Source organism: Carya illinoinensis, chromosome 7, assembly GCF_018687715.1.
Source record: "Carya illinoinensis cultivar Pawnee chromosome 7, C.illinoinensisPawnee_v1, whole genome shotgun sequence".
In the NCBI taxonomy this organism is placed as follows: Eukaryota; Viridiplantae; Streptophyta; class Magnoliopsida; order Fagales; family Juglandaceae; genus Carya; species Carya illinoinensis.
In genome coordinates, this window is record NC_056758.1 from 34,987,738 (window position 1) to 35,011,941 (window position 24,204).

Sequence of the window (24,204 nt, forward strand, 5' to 3'; positions counted from 1 at the left end):
TGGGCTAGCTCACTCAAATTACAGGCCTTACCAAATGAACTGGACCATCAGTCAATATGACACATGGGTCCAATGAAAAAATAAATATTATGAAACTACTAAATAATTAGGAAGGTATGATCATTGATCATGAGAAATGTTGTTAATTTTAAGTATGGCCACCAACTGCAGAAAAAAAGAGTGATAGAAAATTAAGGTCATTTTTCGTCCTTGTGTAACACGATCGCAGTTATGTTACTTTAATGCAATATGATTACAGTTAGATTTGATCTGGTCTTGTGTTTGTTATAGACACGTACAAGGCCGAGTAAAAAAAAAAAAAAAAAACGTACAATAGGCCAAAAGAGCAGTGCTTCCTCGTTGTCGATTTTATTTTCGGTGAAGATGCTCTCTTTCATTTACCAAACGACTCTTCATATCCGAATTTTTTTTATTCGCATAATATACCTTTTATTTATTTATTTATTAAATTTTGCTATGAATTGGTATTGAATACCAATGCAAATATCAATAGACTAATAGTGAACTCGTAATATATTAAATCTGTCCACCATTTACTTTGAACATCACACAGCAAGCTAAGACCGGCACTGCTTACACCATCTCCAATAGCCGGCTCTCTCTCTCTCTCTCTCTCTCTAAAGTGACGAAACTAGTTTCCTCGAGAAAAATGGGCCATTGATCATCTCAGTAGCAGAGTACCAGGTGTGACTTCTTCAACAAGTACTCTTCTCCATCTGTGAACTTTTTTTTTTCTTGTTCGTTTGCCTTTTCTGCTATGGTAACGAGTCTGTTTGCTGTTCATGTTGATGTCAATATACACTTTTCCCTCTTGGTGACAGTCACAGGATTGATAATGGGTAATCAGTTTTATGCACTTCTTTCTGTCTTTCTATTTAGATGCTAGAATTGCATGTTGAGATTGTGCGTGTGATGGTGTCGAATTATGGACGTAAATTGATTGTTGAGTTACTCAAAAAGATGTGGCAAAGAGAACGATATGAAATCAGAGAAAGACCAGTTGAAAACTGTTAATCCATGCTCTAGCCGTTAAGACTAACCTTGGAATTTGTTCCCTTAGATTGTCTCGACAAGACAGAAAAATGAATGCCAAGTATGGCCCTACGATGGACCAAAAGGATATGGTTAGGTTGTTGATTGCTACCGTCGATAACTTCAGCCGAGATCGGTTGATTAGTAAAGAAAAGAGAACCCAACAAAAAGAACAGTGTGCAGAGAGGTTGGCAGCTGAAGATGGAAGCTGTGACAAAGACACAGAGGTTCGGTACTCGGATCAGGCAGTGTTGGCAAATTTGGACTGGGGTATCGAAGCCCTTGAAGAAGCAATCAACACCTCTAATATGGAAACTAAGCATGCACGATTGGACTATGCAGAGAAGATGCTGCAAGTGTATGCCATGCTGAACTCCACCCAGGAAACTGCCGGGGTTCCCAACTTCTATCTCTCTGCTTGGGCTCACCTCAACCTTTCATACCTGTGGAAATTAAGGGGCAACGTTCAAGATTCAGTTCTTCACGTTCTCGAGATGTTTATAGTAGACCCTTTCTTCTCGCGGATCGATTTTGCTCCTGAACTTTGGAAAGACCTGTTTCTTCCACAGATGAGCTCGATCGTAGGGTGGTATTCGGAGGAGAGGCACAGACTTATGATGGAAGCAATTCCTGACTGTTCTGATTTGTCATTGACTGCTGATTTGGATCAGTTTTTCAACGAGTCTGTGATTTTCTCATTGAGGCCAGATCAGATGGAGAAACTGCAAAAGCTGGAAAAGCTTTACGGGGAAGCATTGGATGAGAATACACGGCTTTTTGCTAAATATTATAAGGATGTCATGAACTCTGATTTATCCACCAACAAGAGGGTGATTCCGATGTTGCCAATTGCGGAGCCTCCAATGACTCCTTGGCATGAGGTCAGCCGTTCGATTCCAGATTATGTAAAATTCGGTCCTATCTTGCCCAAGAGTGCTGGATTTTCTGCAATTCTTAAATCTAAGTATGGTGCAACAGAAGCAAGCAGGTTAGTGCATTTGAAACGTGTAATTAGGTCTGTAAATAGTAGTGAATGATTTGAGTTAAAATATTTTATTAAAAAGTTATGTTATATATAATTATTTTTATATATTTTTTACGTATTCTGTTGATATTAAAAAAAAGTGATATAGTCAATCAGATTAGTGAAATGTACAAAGAATATACTAAAGTGACTGAAGATAAAGTTTTTGTTTATTAAGTTTAAAAAGAAAAAGAAAAAGTTAAATAAAAATATTAAAAAATTAAAAAAATTGTTTAATATTAATTTTTTTTTGAAGTTTAAAATTATATTGATTTTTGTGTTCGGTTAATGTTTAGGTAATGTTTAAATTAAAAAATGAAAAATAAAAAAATAAAAAACATTATTTATTTGAGCTGAATCAGAGGATAAAATTATTAAAAAAATTGAGAATTTTAAAAATTTCATGTCATGTCGAAACTTCCTTTAAATTCTTTTTACATGAAAACTCCCTATTTATGATCGATATATTGGTTCTGAATTTTATGGAGAAGAATGTGATCTTTGAACTTTTCATTTTATTTGAGGCTCTTATGTACGTAATACTTTTTCAGTAACTTGGCTTCTAGCAGAAAGAATGCAAGTTCCATTACCTCTCAGATTCTTAAGGAGTCAGCTAGATGGGAACCTCAGGTAAAGAAAAATTAGATGCATTTATATTTCCACAACAAAAGCTTGATTATAGTTGTACATCTTTCTTTCCTTTTCTTTTTCCATCTTTTTTTCTGGGTTTTACATACAGGTTTTGTAATTTTTTAATACTGTAAGCTCTATTCTTGTAAACGATTCCAGGACGGGTCACTCGAAGAGAATGAAGATGAGTCTGAATATGAGCCTGATGATGGTTATGTGGATTTCGAGGATACATCAACCAGAAGATTACGGGGCGTGAAGATGGTTGATGACAAGGAAGCTGGGCCGAAAGCACTTCCATCTGAAATAAAGAATCAAGGACATTCTTTCTCAATCTTCTCTCCTCTGGATTCCCCTGGAGCTGCTACTTCAAAGAATCTATCTCCAAACGGAGATGAGTATTGTGAAAAGGAGCCCATTTCTATGTTACGCCTTTTTCCCAACCGGATCACGGATTCCACTGTAGCCACCCCGTTGCCTGAATCTCCACACACGAGGAATGATTACAGTATCAGCTCAGCAGAGTCTGATGGTGAAGTGATGGTGTGTTTCCAGATTTAAGATCTTACAATTTTTTTTACTACCACTCATCTACTTTAGCTCTTTTTTTGTATAATTTAGTTTTTGTTATCCAAACTCCCATTTGGATGCTGGATTCTAAATGAAAATACAGAATATTTGCAGGAAAACCTATGGCCACACACGGACAATGAGTCATGACAGTGTGAATAGCCAAGTATTAGTAAATAGGTAATCAGCACTTTGTTTCTTTTAGATTATTGTTTTTTGGGAGTTCGCAACTAATCTGATTTTGCTTGTCTTGCAAATAGACGATCAGCATGTCCCCCATAATTTTTATTAGAAACATTGAAGTCCCTTTCCACTTACACTCAAACTTCTGTGGATTTTTCAGTTGCATTCATGAAGGGGGGGAGGAGGGAAGCCAGCAGTTCATTTCTCGCCCAATTTCTGAGAAGCTGACTACTCGAACAAGACCGCCTAAGGATTTTGTTTGCCCCATCACAAGCCACATCTTTTGTGATCCTGTTACCCTTGAAACAGGTCAGACATATGAGAGAAAAGCAATTCAAGAATGGCTGGAAAGAGGAAATGAGACATGCCCTATTACACGGCAACCTCTTTCAGCCACTACACTGCCCAAAACAAACTATGTTTTGAAGAGGCTAATAACATCTTGGAAAGAACAGTATCCTGATCTCGCTCAGGAGTATTCATATTCCGAAACACCAATGAAGTCACTTAGGTTACCCTTCACAAAAGAAATTCCCTTGGTCTCCACACTAACCAGAACAAGTGATTTCTCCAGCCACAAGAGCATAGTTGAGCATCTTCACTATAGGGGCAAAAGATTTATGCGAGCAGCAGTATCTACATCACCAACCAGTGTGATATCTCAAGCTGCAGTGGAAACTATTATCAATGGTTTAAAACCCTACGTTTCGTGTCTATGTGATTCTGACAACTTGCAAGAGTGTGAATTAGCTGTGTTAGAAATAGGCAGATTATGGAAGGCCTCAAAGGGTGATTCTGGGGTTCATTCTTATTTATCCAATCCAGCAATTGTAAATGGGTTTGTGGAAATACTTTCAGCTTCTACAACAAGAGAAGTTCTCAGAACATCAGTTTGCATTCTCTCAGAGCTAGTATTTGCTGATGAAACTGTAGGGGAAGCTCTTACCAGTTTAGACTCCGATTTTGATTGCCTGGCTGCTCTGCTAAAGCATGGCCTAGCTGAAGCTGCTGTTCTTATATACCAGCTGAGGCCAGCATTTGCTCAGCTTTCAGCTCATGACTTTATACCCTCTCTTGTCCAGATAATTATAAACAAAAAAGAAGATTTGGATGATCTCCAGTTAGTAATTATGCCCCAGGATGCTGCTTTAGCAATACTTGAGCAGATTTTGCTGGGAGGGGATGAATGCAACAGGTCTCTCAATGCCTTGAGTGTCATTTCTGCAAATGGAATACCTGCTTTAGTCAAGTGTTTGGATAGGCTGGAGAGAAGAAGATCCAGTGTTTCCATACTTTTATGTTGCATGCAAGCTGAAAAAAGTTGTCGGAACTTGATAGCAAATATAATTGAATTGTCCCCTGTGCTCGAATTATTTCATGCTGGTAATGATAGCGTGAAAGGAATATGTGTGGATTTTATCTCAGATCTAGTTCGGTTGAACAGGTATTCTTTACATCTCAAATCTTCACTTCTCATTTGTGATAAATTCTAAAGCACGTTACTTCTATTATAAATTTAGTAAATAAATTGCACTTGCACACCGATCAAACTATAGTTGCGACAATACCTCATCTAGTCATCCCCTCTGAGAATGAGGGTGAAGGGAAAGTTGTGAGTTTAAGATCACTGGTTTGCATAACTTACCAACCTTGGCATGATATGTTCACCGGGAGCTCTTTGGAGTAGGATCTCAAATGCTTCGATCATTCTCCTAATAATTTTTATTCGTATAAGACAGCACGCACAACTTTACATGTGTGCTTCTTTGTATGGAATACAAGCACCTAATGATTTATTTTCATCTTTTCTCAATCACCCTTCCAACACCCACGTTGAAGATTCTAGTTGTTAGATGACCACTTTGTTCCAAAATTAAGCTGGTGGGATAAAGTATGGAGTTAGGTTAAAACTCAGGACCATTTTTGTTACGATACCATGTTAAATTGCCAATTTTTCTAAAAGTTTTTAAGTTGGTGGGAAAAGAGAATTCAATCATTTAATTTAAATTTCAATGCTTTTCTTTCCTACTTTGTCACAGGAGGACATTCTGCAACCACATCTTGCAGATAATTAAAGATGAAGGAGCATTTAGCACCATGCATACATTTCTTGTGTATCTTCAAATGGCTCCTGTGAAGCAGCAACCTGCAGTTGCTGCTCTTCTTCTACAGCTTGATCTCCTGGTTTGCCTTGATTCTCTGAAATCAACCATTAAAGTCTAAAGTTTTTAATAATACTTTTATACTGTGTGCCACTAAAGGATCTTACGGTTTACCACAGATTCCTAAGATTATCAATTTTCCAGGTTGAGCCACGCAAGATGAGCATATACAGGGAAGAAGCGATAGATGCATTAATTGAAGCACTCAGGAGAAAGGACTTATCTAATTCTCAGATGATGGCTATAGATACTTTATTATCTCTTTCTGGGCGTCTGACCATCTCAGGGGAATCCTATACTGAAGCCTGGTTACTCAAGATTGCAGGATTTGATCAGCCTTACAATGCTTTGATGAAGGCAGAGCAGCTGAGAAAACAGGACGACGATTTGGTGGAAACAACAGTTTGCATTCGTCTGGTATTAGTTTGTTATGGAGCTAGTTACTCATTATGTTCAAGCATGCATCAATTCTGAATATTGTATGCTTACATATAGGAAGAGGAAGAGAAAGCTACAAGCTCTTGGGAGAGAAGGGTAGCGTTTGAACTTTGCAAACACGAAAAGGGCTCTATTTTCAAGGCCTTAAAGGAATGCCTTAAGAGTGATTCGTTAGAGATGGCAAAGTCATGCCTTGTCCTTGCCGCGTGGCTCACGTACATGCTTTCTACTCTTCCTCATACTGGTGTTAGATGTGCTGCTCGCAAATTCTTGCTTGATGAATTCATCAATTGCCTCCAATCCTCTAAGAACATGGAGGAGAAGATTCTAGCGACCCTTGCTATTAAAACATTTATTAGTGATCCAAGTAAGTGCAGTCTAAAGCTAAAATTTGCACAAAAAAATTTTCAACGTCTCTTCAAATAAAATTAACTCAAACCCTCAATTTTAGCTGCACTTGAAACACTGGGAGAATATGCTAAACACATCTACAGAACCTTGAGAGAGCTTAAGAGGAATTCAGTGGTGGTCACAGATATAATGAAAGCGTTGATGAATTTGTCATCTGTGGATGCAGTAAGTGAGGTGTAATATAGATAGATTCTCTATAAAAATAGTATTGTGGATAGATAACTAGATACTACTAACATTCTGTTTTTTAGACAGAGTTGTGGAGTTATACCGAAATGGCTGAGTTAGATTCATCATCAAATGGTGAGGTTCTTTCTTTGCTTCACCTAAATGGCCGGCTTATAAGCAGCCACTCCGATGGAACCATAAAGGTTTGCACCTAAACAGAACATATTCAATTGTTTATGCCTGCTGAAGGTCACAGACTCCTCCATGAACACAAATCATTCCATTCATATAAATATTCATACACCTACACTTACAAACACATGCTAGGCAATTATTGGGCTGTCTATTTCTTATCCAACAGCTAAGGCTATAGTATCTTTGCTTCTAGTTGTGGGAAATCGGGAAGAGGGTGATAAGGTTAATTCAAGAAGTTCATGAACACACGAAGGCTGTCACATGTCTCTATGTCCCATCTTCAGGTGACAAACTATATAGTGGTTCCCATGACAAAACAATTCGGGTAAGCCACCTCATGTTTGCTATTTAAAGAAAAATCATAGTCCTTGCTTCACTTGCTCTTTTTTTATTGTTTGGGTTGACATGTGAATGCAGTGGAGAAATATTTTCTTCTCTGACAGAACAAGCTATAGAAGAGCTTATTCTTCTCTCTCTCTCTCTCTCTCTCTCTCTCTCTCTCTCAATTCTTCCATGATAACATGTCCCGCGTTTTACGTTTGAGATAAAACTAAAACACAAATTCCTGGAAAAAAAGTAGCTACTTGTTCCCAAGTCTTTGTTTTACTAAATTTCACTAAGAAATTGCTGTATGCATATCTTGACTACAGGTGTGGGCAATCAAACATGAAGAAATTCACTGTATTCAAGTCCATGACATGAAAGAGGCAGTAAACGACTTGACAGCCAATGCTAATGTGGCATGCTATATTTCCCAAACAACTGGAGTTAAGGCAAGTATTTCAACAGCTAAGATAAATATACAGTCCACAGCAGAAAGAGCTTTTGCTGAAGTTTGGATTATGAACAGGTGTATGACTGGTCTGCTCCTCCAAAGCATGTAAATTTCAACAAGCACGTGAAATGCCTTGCCCTATCTGGGGATAAACTTTACTGCGGTTGTAATGGTTACAGTATCCAGGTAAACATTCTTTGCAATAAATCTGGTGATCTGGACCTTCCTTTTCAGGTAGCAATTATAAAAGCTTATTGATCTTTTGAATTACAAAATAAAAATGACAGGAAGTTAATTTGTGCGATTACACATCAAACACAATCTACTCTGGAACAAGAAAATTGTTAGGAAAACAAACCATATATTCCCTGCATGTTCATGATGACCTCCTGTTTGCTGGTGGTTCTTCAGTGGATGCTACAGCTGGAAAGGTATGCAACTCTCAATGTTGCTCTTTGTTTGCAAACCCAAAATTAAAATCCCTTTCAATTTGGTAGCTGGTCGATTTTGGTCTCTTTTTATTTATTTTTGGCTTATTTTTGCGTATGGAAGGTAATTTCCCTTTCCACCAAGACAGTAATTGGATCATTCTCAACCGGACTTGATATCCAACGCATAGCCGTCAACAATGACTTCGTTTTCACTGCCACAAAATGTGGAACCATTGAAGTTTGGTTAAAAGAAAGAGTTGCAAAAGTTGCTTCCATCAAAATGGCTGGTGGGGGACATTCAAAGATTACCTCATTGACATCGGATATGGATGACTTCATGCTTTTTGCCGGTTCCTCTGACGGCAAAATTTATGTTAGTGACAAATCCAGAAAATAAATCACTCTTCATCTAACCTTAAATACTCATCAACCGGAATCCTGTCTATCCAAAATTCACAAACTTTGAATTGTTTTGCAGGTTTGGGCACTAGACTAAACGTGGCCAACCATGGTTATGGATTTAAACCGTGTTCCCCTTTTGTACATCAAGTGTTCAAGGCTTCCGTCATACCCAGCCGGATTGAAAATTCATTATCCTCAATTAAAGAGCAAGTTGATAGATTTTTTTTAAACAGCTACAGCATGTAGGGACAGCTTTGTTTGCATATATAGTACTCCTTGGACATGAATCACCAATGCATGGATAATACGGTACTCCTATTCGATTTTAGCTTTGACATATCCTATAGTAGGATAAGATTAGCTAATACTTCCTTTCTTCTCTTTTGGTATTTTTGTGCATATACTTCTGGAACCATAAATAAATGTGTTCTATTTATTTAATCTCTCAGATTACGATCGTTATTACCAATTTTGGCCCCACAATTATAATTTTTCTAAAACCCTCACTTTTTTGCCTTGACAAAATTCTACGAGCCGAACTAATAAGGGAGGCCCTCGGAATGAAATGGACTTCATGATTTTCAAGAGTTTCATACCTCTTTCTGGATCTCATACATAATTTTCTAAATTAGAAAACGAGATAAGCAACAAAAATCAAAAGTTCATTTTTTTTTTCAAATCTTAAACAAAATCTTGCAAGAAAAAATGATTGATGAAGCAAAAATCAGTGGTGAGTAAGTAAGCGTTCAGAATGAGTAGGAGGAATTATCTTCCTGTCATCAGCTTAATCGGACTGATGTCAAATTCATCGTCACTATGCCTGCCCAACCACGCTCTCCATAATCCCAATAAACCCTAATATGTATCATGCGCAATAACAAAGAAAAGCTTTTGTGAATAAAATAAAAAAATCATAAAACCACAGTTGAAAGTTTGAAACCATCAGAAGCATTGGATCATTGCATCAGCAACGACACTTAACGTGTCTCAGACGACCGTCGTGAGAAACTTTAATCCAAACTCATCATCTGATTTCACTGTATTTCCCATAAAACACAGACACAGAGAGAGAGAGAGAGAGAGCCGCGGGGGGGGGGGGGGGGGGGGGGGGGGGGTGCGCGGGGCGCTGCCGCGCTAGGGTTATTGGAGAGGAGGATTTCGTAGCCTCATTCCTCCACTAAAAGCAAGAATGTTTTAGCAGCAACAGCTTGGCTTTGAAAGCAGAAAGGGCGATTTATGGTTTTAAAGGGCATGGGCTTCGTCATTAGGGTTTCCACCTTATAAGAGTATATGACGATTGTGCCCCTATATGGGCTTCATATTCAGCCCAATTCAATTAAAAGCCCGGCTCATAGTCCTCTTTGAAGATTTCCTTCGAAAGAGCGTATTTGTTATGGAGAACGGTGCCGTTTGAGTTTTCCCCCGTGTTCCCCAGTCCATATCCGATCTCATCTAACCGGTGAACGCCGCCGTGTCGAACTGGGGCTAGCATATCGCTTCTATTAGTAGATAGCCAGGAGGAAAGATAACTCTACGGCGGTGTTCACCATGGCTTCCGATGGTCTTCCTCCTTTGATCGCTTCTCAGCTCAATTACCTTCTCAGTCACCATGCCCTCGACGTTAAGGTAACTCTTTGAAAATCGTACTCCTCATTTTTCCAAGAAATTATAATAATCTCGAAAAGTTGAACCTAGAGTCTCGTTTTATATACCTTTCCCTTCCATTTTTCCGAACCGAAACAAACAAAGAAAAACAAAACCTAGATTCAAATTCTGTGTACATTTGCTTTGCAGGTTGAGCAGATGTGGTCCGGTAACAAATACTACCCTGGAGTCCTTGACCGGTTCACGATAGCCATCCCTTTCTGCCTTGACGTTATAAAATGTGTGTGTGATCTATTGCACCTAGCATTTAGTTCTTTTTGGATTCTATCTGTAGCTGAACTTTTTGGTGTGTTTGATTTGTTGTAGGGGATGTCATATACAACGCGGAGTCACCAATGTCCGCGCCGGATATTATATTTGGACCCGAAGATGAGAGCTTTCATCCATTTAGCGCAAAGTCACCCAAGAATTGTAATTTACTTGATGATTGGAATAGCAGAGACCCTACTCGTTTAATGGCTCTAATTCAAGAACTCAGGTCAAAGCTTTCTAAATCTTACTCGGAGTCGTTTTACTTAAAAAGAGTTAGTATGAAATGCAATTTTTTTGTTTTATAGGAATCAATACGTGGACTACCAGAGAAAGCGTGTTGGGGATGTCGATGATGCTAGGTTGAACTTCGAAATTAGCACTATTGTGTTTAGGGAGGTAATAGTTCGGCTTGATTATAAAGCTATCGATATGTTTGTAGACTTTTGTTAATGAGGTATCTGCATTGTACTTAAAGGACAGATATTAGCAGCATCTCACTACTAATCTTTCTTAGCCTGTGATATTTGAAGTTTATATTAGAGATCGAACATTGAGTTCTCTTCTTGTGTTTCTTATGAAAACATTGAAGACATTCATGCGATGTTTTTATAGGCAATTTATGGGGAGAAACAAGATGGAAAATGTGCAGCTAAAACTAGTCATCTCAGTTGACTAGCTTGGTGAAAGATGGTTTTTTTTTAGGTCCTTCGAATAGGAAATGGAATAGTACATGAGATGGTGTGGAAAATATTGAGTAATGTTTTCCATTTGCAAAGTTTTGTTTGGCAATGATGGGAGAGGTCAAGAACAGTGACAAGGGCCAACTCTTTTCCATCGTCCTGATGCTGGAAGTATGCAAGGAGTCGGCTTTTGAGTACTTGAAGTAAAATAGTTGGATTATATTATAATATATTATTTTCTTTCTCTAAGACTCTCTCCATGTACGCTTATCCCTTTCCTTGTTTCAGAATATGAAGAGGAAGAAAAGTGTGTTTGTGAGGAAACACGAGATCATCATGTGTGTTTGGCATGCAACACATATAGCGCTCATTACTCCTTGCTTATAACAAGGAGTATCTTTTTCAGTTTAGTTTTTGGAGATAAATGAAACAAATAGAAAGAGAGGGGGATTTTTGGGTATGACTTGATTTGTGCATGTGTGAAGCAGAATGAGTGAACTGTGCCCTGATGACATTGCTTTTCTGTTTGCAGAACGGGGTCAGCTTATGAACATTTTAGTGAACTTGTGCTTTGGATCTTATTCTTCATATTCTGATAACTAATGATGTTTTTTTGTTTATTTCTTTATACTTATGGGATGTTTCTTGAGTACTCTCTGTATTAATTATCTTAAGTGCTTTGTATGGTCTACACTCATTATTATCAATTTTCAGTGTCGCTTTCTTGAGATAAAATTTGATTTTCTTTTGGTTAATTTTTTGTTTGCTTAATTTGCATCCTAGGTATGTCTCTTTAATCCATTTCATTGTCTTTAATCACCCAAAATTTAGAAGCTTCACTGGCCGGTTAAAGTAGTCATTTAGTTTATGCACTCCCTTCATATAGCAACCAGTTTTGACTGTTTATACCCTGAAGTTCTATATTATATGGCAAGTGGCCAAGTCAGCAATTGGATTTTTTTGTCTTAATTTCCTTCTCTGTCCTGCAGGGAATTGAAATGGCTTTGAGTTCAGGTGCTGAGAAGGTATCACTTTAAAATAACATGTTGACGTTTCTCTGAGTGATCCTATGAGCTGAGCAATAATGATCGAAACTTCTTTATGTAGCTTTTTATTGTATTTGTGGTTTTTGTACCTTTGAATTCTAGCGCAGCCAGATGAGGTCAAATTTGCAGTACCTATAACAGACATGAAGATTGATAGGATGGTGCCTGGTTGCCCTTGGAGAGGTCCACCAAAGATGTACTTGCAGGTTCTATTGTCCTTCATTTTATTTTTCTTCTTTCTTTCTTTCTTTTTTCAATATTCCTCTGCTTTTTCCCCTTCAGCAGCATGAGTAGTTGTCTTTGAAATTCTTGGTTGATGAAGGTTATGTACCCTGTTGGGAAAAAACACGTCACTGCTCCTTTGGCGCCTCGTCTAAAATTGGTATCTAACTCTGAATTGAAGGCTTTCTTTTCCATTGAAGATGTCAAGCTTCCACCATGGTCAGATGGAATGTATGTCATTGTATCACTCTGACTTCATAGGATGACATCTGTTGCCATATCATGTTCATAGTTCTTTTTCTCCTTCATAGGTGCATGGCTGAGTATCTTCCCCATCTGGAAGAATCTCTTGAGAAACAGGTCAGCTGTATTTCCTTCATCTAGCGATGTGTCTAGCCTATAGTTTGCATGTTAAGTATGAGTGCTTTCCAACATCATATGGTTTTTTTTTATTGAAGATCTTGGAGGCAGTTTCACTAATTGATGTTAGAAGGCGCTTTATTGAGGCATTAGTCCCTCAGTTTGGATGGCCATTAGAAGCTGATCCGGTATGCAGCACAGAAATTATAATTCATTTTATAATTGTTTGAACCATCTGAACTTACTGTTGGTTCTTTTCACTATTCTTGCCAGGTTTTTTGCCGAAAGGCAACATTTCTAGCTGGCTCTGGGGTGTTCACATTCCTGGTATTTTTTTATTTTCTCAAAAAATCAATACCAGTATTGTCCCTTTAAGGCCAAACTGAGATGAGGAGTTGAGAAATTAATCTTAACATAATGATCTCAAACTTCGTGTCCGGTTGCAATAGGTCCAGTGGATTTTGATTCACAGTAGATCTGTAATTGAGTAAAGATGAAGATCTACTGAACCAAGTTCAGCCATACTTTTGGCTGAAGGGGGAACTGTTGAAACTTAAGTTATTTGTGCTCATAAGGTAACTTAAAAATTGATTTTATAACACAAATGACACAGCTGACAACAAAAATATCACTGGTTGGAAGACCTATTTTAAATTTCATTATTCATAACTTTTTCTTTATATGAAACACGCACGATACAGACTTTCCGATATGAAAAGAGAGAGAACAATTTTTTATTAGAATAATTTTTATAATGTTCATTCCCTAATGAATATCTCTTTCCCTAAACATCCATGATGAACTGCCTATAGTATATGTTTTTTACTAGATCGAGTAATAAACCTTGTAAGTGATATTTTTAACCATAAAATAAATGGTCAAACTGATGAATTTACTTTTTGTGTCATATCTAAAATTCCACTCCCATGGTGGTTTTGTTTCCCTTTTAATGCTTATAAAATACCCTGCTTATGTCTTGTATGTTTGGGGTACATACTCTAGCTTCTAATATTGATATGGGAGCTAAGAGTTTTGATTTTATTGCGTGCTTTTTTGGGGAAGGGTGTATGTGTGAATGTGGCAGCTTCTGATTTATAAGCTTGTGTGGATGTCGGGCCTATGCGCTGGTCTCGATTGACAGCCATGGACTAGCTTTGTATCTTTCATTCATAGTTGCTTGCTGACATTCTGTATCAGTAGATGGTACGGCAAATAGAGGGTATTGTAATAAGTTTAGAATTCTCTATGGTTAAGATATAATCTAGTTTAAGCATAACTTGCATTGTTTGATTCTGAGGTCAACTTTCTTGTTTGCAAGTGAACATACTCTTAAGACTCCTCTTACTGTAGGTGCACTTTATGATTTCAACTCAGTTTCCAAAGCAGCAACCAGCTTTGATGCTTCAAAGTTGTCAGGTATATTTTTTTCTCAAGTCTAAAGATTTATGATGCGTGTGCATGTGTGTGTAAAGATGGATAGATGGATAGATAGATAGATATATAGATAGATATAGATCATTGCCATTGGTGTATACAATGCAGCCATAGATGAACAATTGCATTGCCTTGGATGAAATTGCTAAACGCCATGTGCTGGATTACTTTATTTGTGTTATTTTATAGAATGTTTAAGTGGTTCTTGTATGGTTTGGTTTTGGTTGTATTTTCAATGGTCCTGGTTTTAGGAGGTGGTGGGATCAAGTTCGATCAACTCCCACTAGTTTTGTTTCACATTAGTGGCAATTCATATTTATTTCCTACATATCTTGCTTGTGCTTTTGACCAGAGAAGAGGTACTGCTTGGTAATAGCTTGAAATGACTTTTAGTATTTTAGCTGTTGGGCACAATGAAGATGTCATTTGGCATGTCGAGAATGTTTATTTTATATTTATTATTTTATTATTGATTTAAGTTCTTCAAAACTTAAAGGGGAAATTACATTTTGCACTCTCAAATTATAAACTATCAAATTTTGGTAATTTGCATACTTGGTTAAGATTTTATCATTAAGATTGAGCTCAGTCTCCTAATCTTCATCGATTTAACAGTCAGATCTTTGCCGGGATTGTAGATTGCAAAACTTTGGTCAACTAAGGTGCGAATTGACAGTTTTGATAGTTTATGATACAAATTGGGAAAAAAGGGCGATACTTGGCAAAATATAGTATCCCAAACCAATGAAATTTTAGGACTTTTCTAACCCAATTGAAGTGGTATCCGAGTTGTGATGATCCAATTCATCAAATAGAACAAATAAGATACAAGCCTTTATGAGATATTAGAGAATTTGAATTTACGAATAGACCAGAAAATATTGAGACCTTCAAACCAATGTACACCCCAATATCTGATATCTTTATATGTCAAAATCCAACGAGTGCTTTATGTAATGAAAGCCTCTGGTAAGAGGCATCATCAGCTAATTTAAATGGCACTATCACCATCTTACTTAGGAAAAAAGAAAAATCAAATGAGATCTCTATGCAAATATCAATAAGCAATAAAAGGAACCGCTGGCCTTGAAAGGCTAATGTGTATCCTTAAGAACAAAATTCTTTCATCATTGTAGAATCAGAGGTCTGCGAGCTCACTCACTAATCAGATCATATTAATTTAATTTGTAGCATTTGAGCTCCCAAGGTGTACCAGTCAAGTCATCTCTTATGACTGATTATCCATGGAGTCCGAGATGGGAAACATCACAAATGGCTGAGCGGATATGGTGAGTTATTTCAATTATATTTGGCTCTTGCAATAATTTTTTCATGCATAATTATTGTAACATGGTTAAATATTCAGTGAGTTTTTGGCGGACGAGGCTTTGAACTTCAAGAGGCACTGCAACGAGTCTCAACTTCAACACTAGCGTGTTGTTAAGGTTCCTTCAGTTCAGTCCATATTAATGGAAGTGTATAAATTTCCTTCATCGAAATTCTTGCTTCGCTTCTTTGATATTACTGTATATTAAAAATCGGTTGATGATGATTATGTAAGAATTGCCTCCCAGTGTGCATGACAACCTTCGTTGGTTCGTTCTTTTGCTTGATATGGACCTTCAATTGAATGGACCTTGCACAATGATGCAATGCCTGTGAGAGTAAATTCCAGTGATTGACCTCGAGTATCTGTCTTCCCTTCTGGTGATAGATTGTTAAGATTCATTGATAAGCAAATTCTCTGTTCTCAATGGAGTGCCGTGCAGTGACCTCTATACTGGGTGCGTTTTGAGACTTCATACCACATCTAAGCTAGTAGGAAAAATGAGAATGAAAGACGTGGAACTAATTTCTTCATATTTTTCTAGGATTCTGAGCATCCTTGATGAGCTCTTGCGTTAAGGAATGAGCCATTATACCTCTCGATTTACATCTATACAAAAATTAGTTGGGTGGTTCCGTTTCTGAGGAAAAAACTGATACCTTCTAGTTTTATTGTTTTCTGGCTTGGGAATATCCCATAAAACATAAGAAATGATATTTAGTGTGTAAGAGTTGCATATTTAAAAAAAAAAAAAAAAAGAACTAAATATGAGATCTACATAAAATAAAATAAAAATTAATTTTTTAAAAGTAAGCTTTATTTTTTTTTTAAATGAGTATGCGGTATTTGTATGACATATTATATTTAATAATACTCCTAGAATATAAACTGCTTATGAAGTTGGCAGAATGGCGTATGGGAATTATGTATAACATATGCACACACATCGACATGATTTAAAAGATGCAAAAGATAGATCAGGATTGCGAGACATGGCAAATTGGCAATACAGCGCCGATTTAGATCCACATGCAAATGTTGATACAAAAATAGAATCACGGGCAATGGGTCCACATGAATTTCCTTTTAAATTAGATCATGCCAGCTTAAAATTCAACGTTTATAAATTACTGAAGATATACTATATAGTAACTTTAAAATAAAAAAGTTTTACAATTTTGCACATAAATGTAGTTACATGATACATAAGGTGAGAAATATAAATATATCCTAAATTTTACGATATTGATTAATGTTTATGAAATGGATAAAAATTTCTAGACCCAATATGGCATCCTAAGTGTAACTTAAACGAGAGGTATCATCAGAAAGGATGAGAGAAGGAAATGAGGGGCAAAAGCTTAATAGGGAAAAAGAAATTAAGTGATTAGGCATGTGGGAGAGAACATCAAAATCACATAAAGTCGAGTTTTTCATAAACTACTGATAGAGGCCAATAAAAAGGGATATGAGATCAAAGATGTGAGGTCTTTTGGGCGACTTGAGGAGAGAACTTCTTCAACCTCCAGATGAAAGTTTTGGTTTTATTTTATCCAAGCAGCAGGGGTCATTGATTCATCTATACAGTGAGCTATAAGATATTATGAAAAACTGTAAAATACTCTCATTTATAATAGATTTGATATCTAAACGATTTGTGGATATAAGCCCATAATATGTCTCATTCTCTATTTATATTTACTATTTTTATTTTCTATTCACTAAAATAGATATACATACTAACATCGTATTGTTGCTCCGTATCACAATCGAGGACTCCAAATGACACCAACCAAGGCCCGAATTGTTACCATGGGTTGAGAATAATTTCTTCTCCCTTCCAACCGATTCCTACAAAATAGATTTTAACAGTCTATATGAATCTAGCTGCATTAAATACATGGTTGAGAAGTATAATAGTTCTTTCATAAAGAATACTCTTGTTTCTATTTCTCTTATCTTAGACCTTCTCTTACTCTGGACCTCGAAATTTATATAAGATTCACGAGAAAAATAATATATATATAGGTATTACATGTCTTTATTTTTCAATTTTTCACATTGAAAATCCTTTGAATGTGAGGCTACATTGCCCTACCAAATGAAATTAAACGATGACTAATTTGCTCTTATCCAATCATAATATGTCATGTTATCGGTGTTTACGTATATAATTTTGGTATCATGATGATAAAATAAATTTAGCACTTCATCCACGTTCTGAAATAGCTAATAAATTTTTATCATTGACATAATAACTACCAATTTGGGTAGATACCTTCGATTCGAGTAGCCACAATAACCAAACCACAACATTTGATACAATTTGTAAAATTAGAAAAATATAAAGTAAAAGAGGAGAGCTAAATTTATACAAAGATATTATAAAAAGAGCATAAAAACTTAATACAAAACATTAAATATTTTATAGTAAAAAAATTTAAAAATTAAATTCTCACGTCAAATCACGTTAAGTGAAAACAGGAGCACTGAATCAATGGTAGAAAGTTTGAAAGAAGGGTGGGGGCCACTGCCTTAGCGTGAACACCCCAAGCGAAAAGACGGTGAGTTTGGGTGTGCCACCGCACGCAATTATAGTGTATAACGCATGAAAATATCCTATCTTATCCTGCACCCCCATTATTTACCATCCTGTCCCCCAACATCCCTAAAGCCAACATCCGAATCTCCCTCTCCCCCTCTCCCTCTCCCTCGCCCTTCATATATACCTCCTCTTTCTCTCCCTCTCTCTATCTCCCTCCTTCTGTAAAACCTCCATCAAATTCATCGACGCCCATAGCCACCAACCTCCAAAACAAAATGAGGGAGATCCTGCACATTCAAGGTGGCCAGTGCGGGAACCAGATCGGTTCCAAGTTCTGGGAGGTGATTTGCGACGAGCACGGGGTCGACCCCACGGGGAGGTACCAGGGTGACGGTTCCTCTTCCGATCTTCAGCTGGAGAGGATCAATGTCTACTACAACGAAGCTTCTGGCGGTAGGTACGTTCCCAGGGCGGTGCTCATGGACCTTGAACCGGGCACCATGGACAGCATCCGATCCGGTCCCTACGGCCAGATCTTTCGCCCCGATAACTTCGTGTTCGGCCAGTCTGGTGCGGGAAACAATTGGGCCAAAGGACATTACACTGAGGGAGCGGAGTTGATCGATGCAGTTCTCGATGTTGTTCGCAAGGAGGCTGAGAACTGTGATTGCCTGCAAGGTATTCTGACATTGAATTTCGATTTGTTTTCCTTCTACTCTTTTTTCTAATTATAAGTTCGAATTATTTTAATTTTGTCGCAAATTTAACTACATCCTTCCATTCATTTGAAAAGCGTGTGGATTATTTTACAAGAACTCAAAAATTCTCAGTGCTGCGGTGATCTCTAAATACTGAACGATACGCTGTAATTCCAATGTTACATTCTCATCATTGTATACCAAATTGACACAGTAGAACGCAGATCCATACACCTCATATAGATTTATTTATATGAGATCTCTATTTTCATTATTGTGACTAACTGTTGATGCTTTAAATTTTATAATATATGTTTTTTTATGTATGAATTTACCATGAGAATGGGGTTAGTCGTTCACCGACCCCTTCTTTGTCTGGTGTGGAGACAAGAATCTTTACCACATCTTTTGTGATGTATGGTCAAATAAAAATATCTGTATTGGTCATAACATGATTACGATGGCCCGATTAAAGATTACATGTTTCCGGCATGGCATCTTAAGCAAACTTACTGAAGCAGTAAATCTTATGGCATCCACTAATTAGGCCATCTCGTGGGCCCTCCGTCTACAGTGAAGAGGAATCATAGATTTAGAACTATTTGATATCAGTTGTGAGAAAAGCAATCATGAAGGGAATCATTGCATATGACGTTAATTACTACGATCCCCAACTTTATTGGTTTAACCTTATCCGCAGCACCTGGATCTGCATCTGAGTTAGAAAGGAAAAAGGATTTTTGGACAACAAAAGTGATCATTGTGTGAGACGTGCTATAGTGAACGCCAGTAATAAGTAACCTGTGATAATGCTGGACCGCTAAAATATTACTTCTAGGTTTATTGTTAATTGAGATTCTTGTCGGTATATGATATCCTCTTATGGGGTGTATTTTACAAGATGCCATTTGTAGTGAACTCTCTGTAATCAGGACGACACCATCCATCATGTTTTTTGAGTGGAATTTCTGCTTTGGCGTCAGCCTGTAATACGTTCTGTATCGTGTAGCAAAATTTTATGTCCTTTCTTTGGCCTTTGAGTATGAGGTATCCTTTCAGGTATTCCGGCTCTACTAGTTTATGGTGTAATGAACTGATTCCGCTCTTCTATGAGTTGTTACCGTTAAATGCTCTTTTCCTTCAAGTGACTTCTAACTTTATAAAGCATTAGTAACTTTTTGCTTTAGACCAGACAATGCTATTTCCGCTCTTCTATGGTGTAATGAACTTTTTGCTGATATTTGTAAATTCCATGCTAAATATTCTGGTTGAACTTACCTGTTGATCCTATTTTGGACAGGTTTTCAGGTGTGTCACTCACTTGGAGGAGGCACAGGGTCAGGCATGGGAACTCTGCTGATATCGAAGATTAGAGAGGAGTACCCTGACAGGATGATGCTCACGTTCTCTGTTTTCCCTTCTCCAAAGGTGTCTGACACAGTTGTGGAGCCATACAATGCCACGCTCTCAGTTCACCAGTTGGTGGAGAATGCTGATGAATGCATGGTTCTTGACAATGAAGCACTCTATGACATTTGCTTCAGGACCCTAAAGCTCAGCACCCCAAGCTGTGAGTATCAAATCATTTTTATATTCATTTTCAACTTGAAGAACTGCAGAGAATTTAAAGCTTGCCTATTTGTACCTTTCATTTTGCAGTTGGTGACCTTAACCATTTGATCTCTGCAACTATGAGTGGGGTAACATGTTGCCTGAGGTTCCCTGGCCAGCTGAACTCCGACCTCCGGAAATTGGCTGTCAATTTAATTCCCTTCCCACGTCTTCATTTCTTCATGGTGGGCTTTGCCCCACTCACCTCTCGTGGGTCCCAGCAATACATTTCCCTCACTGTCCCAGAGCTGACTCAGCAAATGTGGGATGCCAAGAACATGATGTGTGCTGCTGACCCTCGCCATGGCCGCTACCTGACGGTCTCTGCAATGTTCAGGGGAAAGATGAGCACCAAAGAGGTGGATGAGCAGATGATAAATGTGCAGAACAAGAATTCATCATACTTTGTCGAGTGGATTCCTAACAACGTAAAGTCAAGTGTGTGTGATATCCCACCTAGGGGTCTGAAGATGGCATCGACTTTTGTTGGGAACTCTACATCAATCCAGGAGATGTTTAGGAGGGTGAGTGAACAGTTCACAGCCATGTTCCGTCGCAAGGCCTTCTTGCACTGGTATACTGGGGAAGGTATGGATGAGATGGAGTTCACTGAGGCGGAGAGCAACATGAATGATTTGGTGGCCGAGTACCAGCAGTACCAGGATGCAACAGCTGATGATGAGGGCGAGTATGAGGATGGGGAAGAAGAAGCTTATGAAGGTTAGAACCTGAAACAACTCTGGCTGACAGCCGAATGAGTTTTTCCAGCTCCATATCTACTACTACGTGGCTATCAATATTTCTTCCGTTTGTTCATTGTCTATTTGTTTGGTTATTATAGTTCAATGTTCAGCTTATACCATTCCAGAGTGTTTGATATTTGGTATTGTATGATGATGTTTGTTGTTCTATTTGAATGTATCAATAAAAAGTCATTTTTGTCAGAAATCCCATTTAAAGAGTCTAGATGATGATTCTTTTTGCTCCTTTTTAATGCATACTGAATAGTGCTGGGGTCCTGAAGAACGAAATTACTGTGCTTCAAACTCTACGGTCGTGCAAATGGGCTTTAGCTGAGAGGAGGTCTGATGTTGTGATGTTTGTCACAGTAGCAGTTTCGTTAGGGCATGCTTATTAAACTGGACTAAAATGTTTGTCCATATAATTCCAGTTGGGAATTGATGGACTCCAACTGAGCCTAGTTCTTCTAGCAATGGCATTCGATTAGGCAGGTTGTCATTTGTGATTAGCGTCGGAACGTTTTACCTGGCTATTGGACTTTGAAGTCCATTATCAAAGTCTTTCTAATCATGGCGACGATCTGAATTCTGGACCACAAGTATTCGGTATTAACCGGTTGAATGTTCGGCTTCTGGCAACATAAAAAATGGGTGACCGAAAAGAGCTAGGTGACATTTTGAAGGCAATGGTTTTTCCTATTGTTTCAAGAAAAACTCTATATATGCAACCGGCCGGGAAAATCACATCCCACGTGGCAAAACACCGAACGACGCTATTTGCTCTTTTTCCCTTTTCCCCATTTCAGAATTCCCTTCGGCTTCCACCTTTCCACTCGAAATTCCCATTTCCCCCATTTTCAAAGCTCCCTTCCATCTGTCATTTCTCCTTCCATCTTACACCTTCATTTTTCTAAAAATATTCTTCTATTTCACTGCCGTTATTTCATCCATTTGTTTCCATTTTTATTTGCAACAAATGCAATCGAATTAACAAATAATTGACAAAACTCAACAAAGCTAATCACTTTTGTGTCTAACTGCAGGCATTTTTTTTTTCCCCCACATGCACACGAAGCCAACGAACCAAAATGCACGAGATCTACCGGTTGTTGTCTCGAATCTCATATTTGTAGGATATTCGATTGTGATTTTCCTCTGATTTCTTGACAACCAAACAGCCTGTTACAAAATATTGCAGTCGATTGTGATTTTCTTCTGTTTTCTTGACAACCAAACAGACTATTAAGGACTATTGCGTAATTTTATTTTGTTTTCTCAACAACTAAACAGACTAATACAGACTATTGCATAATTTTTTTCTATTTTTCGACAACCATACAGACTGTTACGGACCGACTATTGCATGATTTTTTTTGTTTTCTCAACAATCAAATACTGTTACAGACCATTTCATTTCTTACTCATCAAGATTTTTCCGCCAAATCTTAGTCGTGATTTTTCCCTTCATCTTCCATCTTCTTCTTTTGCTTCTAAAATGAGAAATCTGAATTCTTCCATCCGTTTCATTTCGTCTGCGTTATGTTTTTCTTTTTAAATATATCAACTAACGTGGCATAAGCTGATTCTCTCAAGCTTTCGCGCTCGGTTGCCTGTAGCAAAATTGTTGTTTCTACGGATAGATGCTCCCCTATAACTCCGGCATTTAATACCCATTTTTATAAAAAAAAACTATACATTCTAATATATCATAATCAACCACCAATTTATGAGTTTTATTTGATGAGATATCAATTTAAAAAAAAAAAAAAAAGAATTTGATGAGATATCAAAGGATTCTCTTATAATTTATGTGCTCATAGTCGATAGAGACACCTGACCAACGGCCAACTACGCCAACTTTCTTCCAGTCCCATTCCTTGGGACTTGGGAGTGGAAAGGGCTCTGCTTATGGGATTGGAAGGAAAAACATTACCAAAAAAATGAAAAAAAACTGTCCTCTAAATAGACTGAACGTGTGAACAAAATTCTCGCCCAGAAAAAATAATCGTCATTTTACAAAAGCCGAAACGGTCGCCGTCTCGGTTTTTAAGAATGGCTGAAAATGGCGATCACATTTGTTTGATCCGGAGAGTGGAGGCTAGAATATTCGTTCATGAATCATCCCCACTTCTCCTTCCAAACATTCAACCAACCCCAGATTCAAAGCCTGATTTTAAAACATTAAAAAGAAGTAACAGAATGATCTTAAATTGACAACAGATGTCAGATACGATGAAAATCCCAATCGGCTTAACCAAAGTTCAGTTCGAAGAATTGAATACCTTCTGACAGAAATCATAATTCGTAAAAATTTATTCAAAATCTGATTTATTTTCCTGGAAAATACACGGTTAACGATGACCGAAAGAAAAGGGGGGGGGGGGGGGGGGGGGGGGGGGGGGGGGAGAAACTAAAAGAAGAAAGAAAGAAATAAAAAAAATAAGAGGCAGTGCATCAGAGTCATGGAAGTATGAGGTGGAACACCGCTTACATTTTTTTCAAAAATGCAAAGCTTCTACAAAAAAAATTCCTCATCATCTGCACGCTCTTCATTCCTCCTACTTGTTTTATAATAATAATCACCCACTCACAAAACAAACGCTCACACAGAGGTATAGAATATGGTGTTTAATAGACTCTGGAATGCGGCAGAGTTTGGGAGTGAAGGGGGCAGCATACTTCCGTTTATATACAAAACTCTTTTTCAAGTACAGAACTCTAGGGTTAGAGAGATTGTGGACTTTTGCTTGGAGGTTCGGAGCCTGAGTACCGGGCTCACTATATGTTGTTAAGGTCCAGTCCAGCTGTACCCTTTTATGGGTCTTATAATCTGCTAATGCCGTGATATGGGCAAGGCCCATTCACATAATTGATAGTCAAATTGTTCAAACTTTCAAACCCGACACACATTTCTCGTTGATAAAGCCCCAGTCATCAAAACTTAAAAATCCTCATCCACTAATTACAATTTTGGAGAAATTAAAGTTAGATGTATGTACGTGAAGTTATCAATTTTTTTTTTTTTTAATTTCATAATAAATTATCAAACTTGATAATAACAAGCTATTTAAGATGTCATAAATTTGATTATCACGCCTTTTCTTAATGGATTCTATAATATTTGATAATTTAATATATCAATTATTGTTTATTACCCCAACAATATCTCCGTATGATTAGAA

At 37.6% G+C, this 24,204-nt stretch overlaps 3 protein-coding genes, 1 long non-coding RNA gene and 1 other non-coding gene across 8 annotated transcripts; 3 read left to right on the top strand and 2 right to left on the bottom strand.

The window, feature by feature from the left end:
- Window positions 1–573: 573 nt before the first annotated feature.
- LOC122315891 (putative E3 ubiquitin-protein ligase LIN-1) lies at window positions 574–8,883 on the top strand. 3 transcript variants are annotated; one of them, XM_043132180.1, is made up of 16 exons: window positions 574–705; window positions 1,082–2,041; window positions 2,629–2,707; window positions 2,867–3,250; window positions 3,381–3,457; window positions 3,621–4,904; window positions 5,500–5,644; window positions 5,767–6,039; window positions 6,118–6,427; window positions 6,512–6,645; window positions 6,723–6,842; window positions 7,028–7,159; window positions 7,485–7,607; window positions 7,685–7,795; window positions 7,897–8,040; window positions 8,162–8,499. In XM_043132180.1, exons 2-16 carry the CDS (start codon window positions 1,104–1,106, stop codon window positions 8,435–8,437), a joined length of 4,530 nt encoding a protein of 1,509 aa, XP_042988114.1. In that variant the 5' UTR covers window positions 574–705; window positions 1,082–1,103; the 3' UTR covers window positions 8,438–8,499. The 3 variants fall into 3 exon arrangements, with proteins under 3 accessions (XP_042988114.1, XP_042988115.1, XP_042988117.1); XM_043132181.1 differs by adding an exon at window positions 8,519–8,883 and having other exon boundaries at window positions 588–2,041; window positions 8,162–8,413; XM_043132183.1 differs by having other exon boundaries at window positions 588–2,041; window positions 6,512–6,636.
- Window positions 7,828–8,525, bottom strand: LOC122315893. The gene is made up of 2 exons (XR_006244192.1): window positions 8,350–8,525; window positions 7,828–8,252 (listed from the first exon to the last, which is right to left on the bottom strand). It is a non-coding gene; the product is annotated as an uncharacterized LOC122315893 (long non-coding RNA).
- A 496-nt stretch (window positions 8,884–9,379) lies between the features above and the next one.
- Window positions 9,380–9,477, bottom strand: LOC122317653. Its single transcript, XR_006244576.1, has one exon. It is a non-coding gene; the product is annotated as a small nucleolar RNA Z161/Z228 (small nucleolar RNA).
- A 364-nt stretch (window positions 9,478–9,841) lies between these two features.
- On the top strand, window positions 9,842–15,789 carry LOC122315892 (BRISC and BRCA1-A complex member 2). Of its 2 annotated transcripts, XM_043132184.1 has the most exons (13): window positions 9,845–10,068; window positions 10,237–10,327; window positions 10,414–10,585; window positions 10,665–10,755; window positions 12,029–12,064; window positions 12,193–12,291; window positions 12,408–12,538; window positions 12,619–12,667; window positions 12,766–12,855; window positions 12,941–12,994; window positions 14,018–14,083; window positions 15,293–15,390; window positions 15,468–15,789. In XM_043132184.1, exons 1-13 carry the CDS (start codon window positions 9,991–9,993, stop codon window positions 15,532–15,534), a joined length of 1,122 nt encoding a protein of 373 aa, XP_042988118.1. In that variant the 5' UTR covers window positions 9,845–9,990; the 3' UTR covers window positions 15,535–15,789. The 2 variants fall into 2 exon arrangements, with proteins under 2 accessions (XP_042988119.1, XP_042988118.1); XM_043132185.1 differs by lacking the exon at window positions 12,941–12,994 and having other exon boundaries at window positions 9,842–10,068.
- A 2,292-nt stretch (window positions 15,790–18,081) lies between these two features.
- Window positions 18,082–21,230, top strand: LOC122315702 (tubulin beta-1 chain-like). The gene is made up of 3 exons (XM_043131801.1): window positions 18,082–18,651; window positions 19,972–20,241; window positions 20,331–21,230. The coding sequence occupies exons 1-3, from the start codon at window positions 18,249–18,251 to the stop codon at window positions 21,005–21,007; spliced, it is 1,350 nt and encodes a 449-aa protein (XP_042987735.1). The 5' UTR covers window positions 18,082–18,248; the 3' UTR covers window positions 21,008–21,230.
- The last annotated feature ends 2,974 nt before the right edge of the window (window positions 21,231–24,204 follow it).

Excerpts from the sequence above, each read along its gene's own strand:
- LOC122315891 (XM_043132180.1), top strand. The coding sequence starts at position 1,104 with ATGAATGCCAAGTATGGCCCTACGATGGACCAAAAGGATATGGTTAGG. Across the intron at positions 2,708-2,866 it reads CAGCTAGATGGGAACCTCAG|GACGGGTCACTCGAAGAGAA; the intron begins GTAAAGAAAAAT and ends AAACGATTCCAG. Across the intron at positions 3,458-3,620 it reads AGCCAAGTATTAGTAAATAG|TTGCATTCATGAAGGGGGGG; the intron begins GTAATCAGCACT and ends TGGATTTTTCAG.
- LOC122315892 (XM_043132184.1), top strand. The coding sequence starts at position 9,991 with ATGGCTTCCGATGGTCTTCCTCCTTTGATCGCTTCTCAGCTCAATTAC. Across the intron at positions 12,539-12,618 it reads CCACCATGGTCAGATGGAAT|GTGCATGGCTGAGTATCTTC; the intron begins GTATGTCATTGT and ends TCTCCTTCATAG. Across the intron at positions 15,391-15,467 it reads CAAATGGCTGAGCGGATATG|TGAGTTTTTGGCGGACGAGG; the intron begins GTGAGTTATTTC and ends TTAAATATTCAG.
- LOC122315702 (XM_043131801.1), top strand. The coding sequence starts at position 18,249 with ATGAGGGAGATCCTGCACATTCAAGGTGGCCAGTGCGGGAACCAGATC. Across the intron at positions 18,652-19,971 it reads GAACTGTGATTGCCTGCAAG|GTTTTCAGGTGTGTCACTCA; the intron begins GTATTCTGACAT and ends TATTTTGGACAG. Across the intron at positions 20,242-20,330 it reads AAAGCTCAGCACCCCAAGCT|TTGGTGACCTTAACCATTTG; the intron begins GTGAGTATCAAA and ends TTCATTTTGCAG.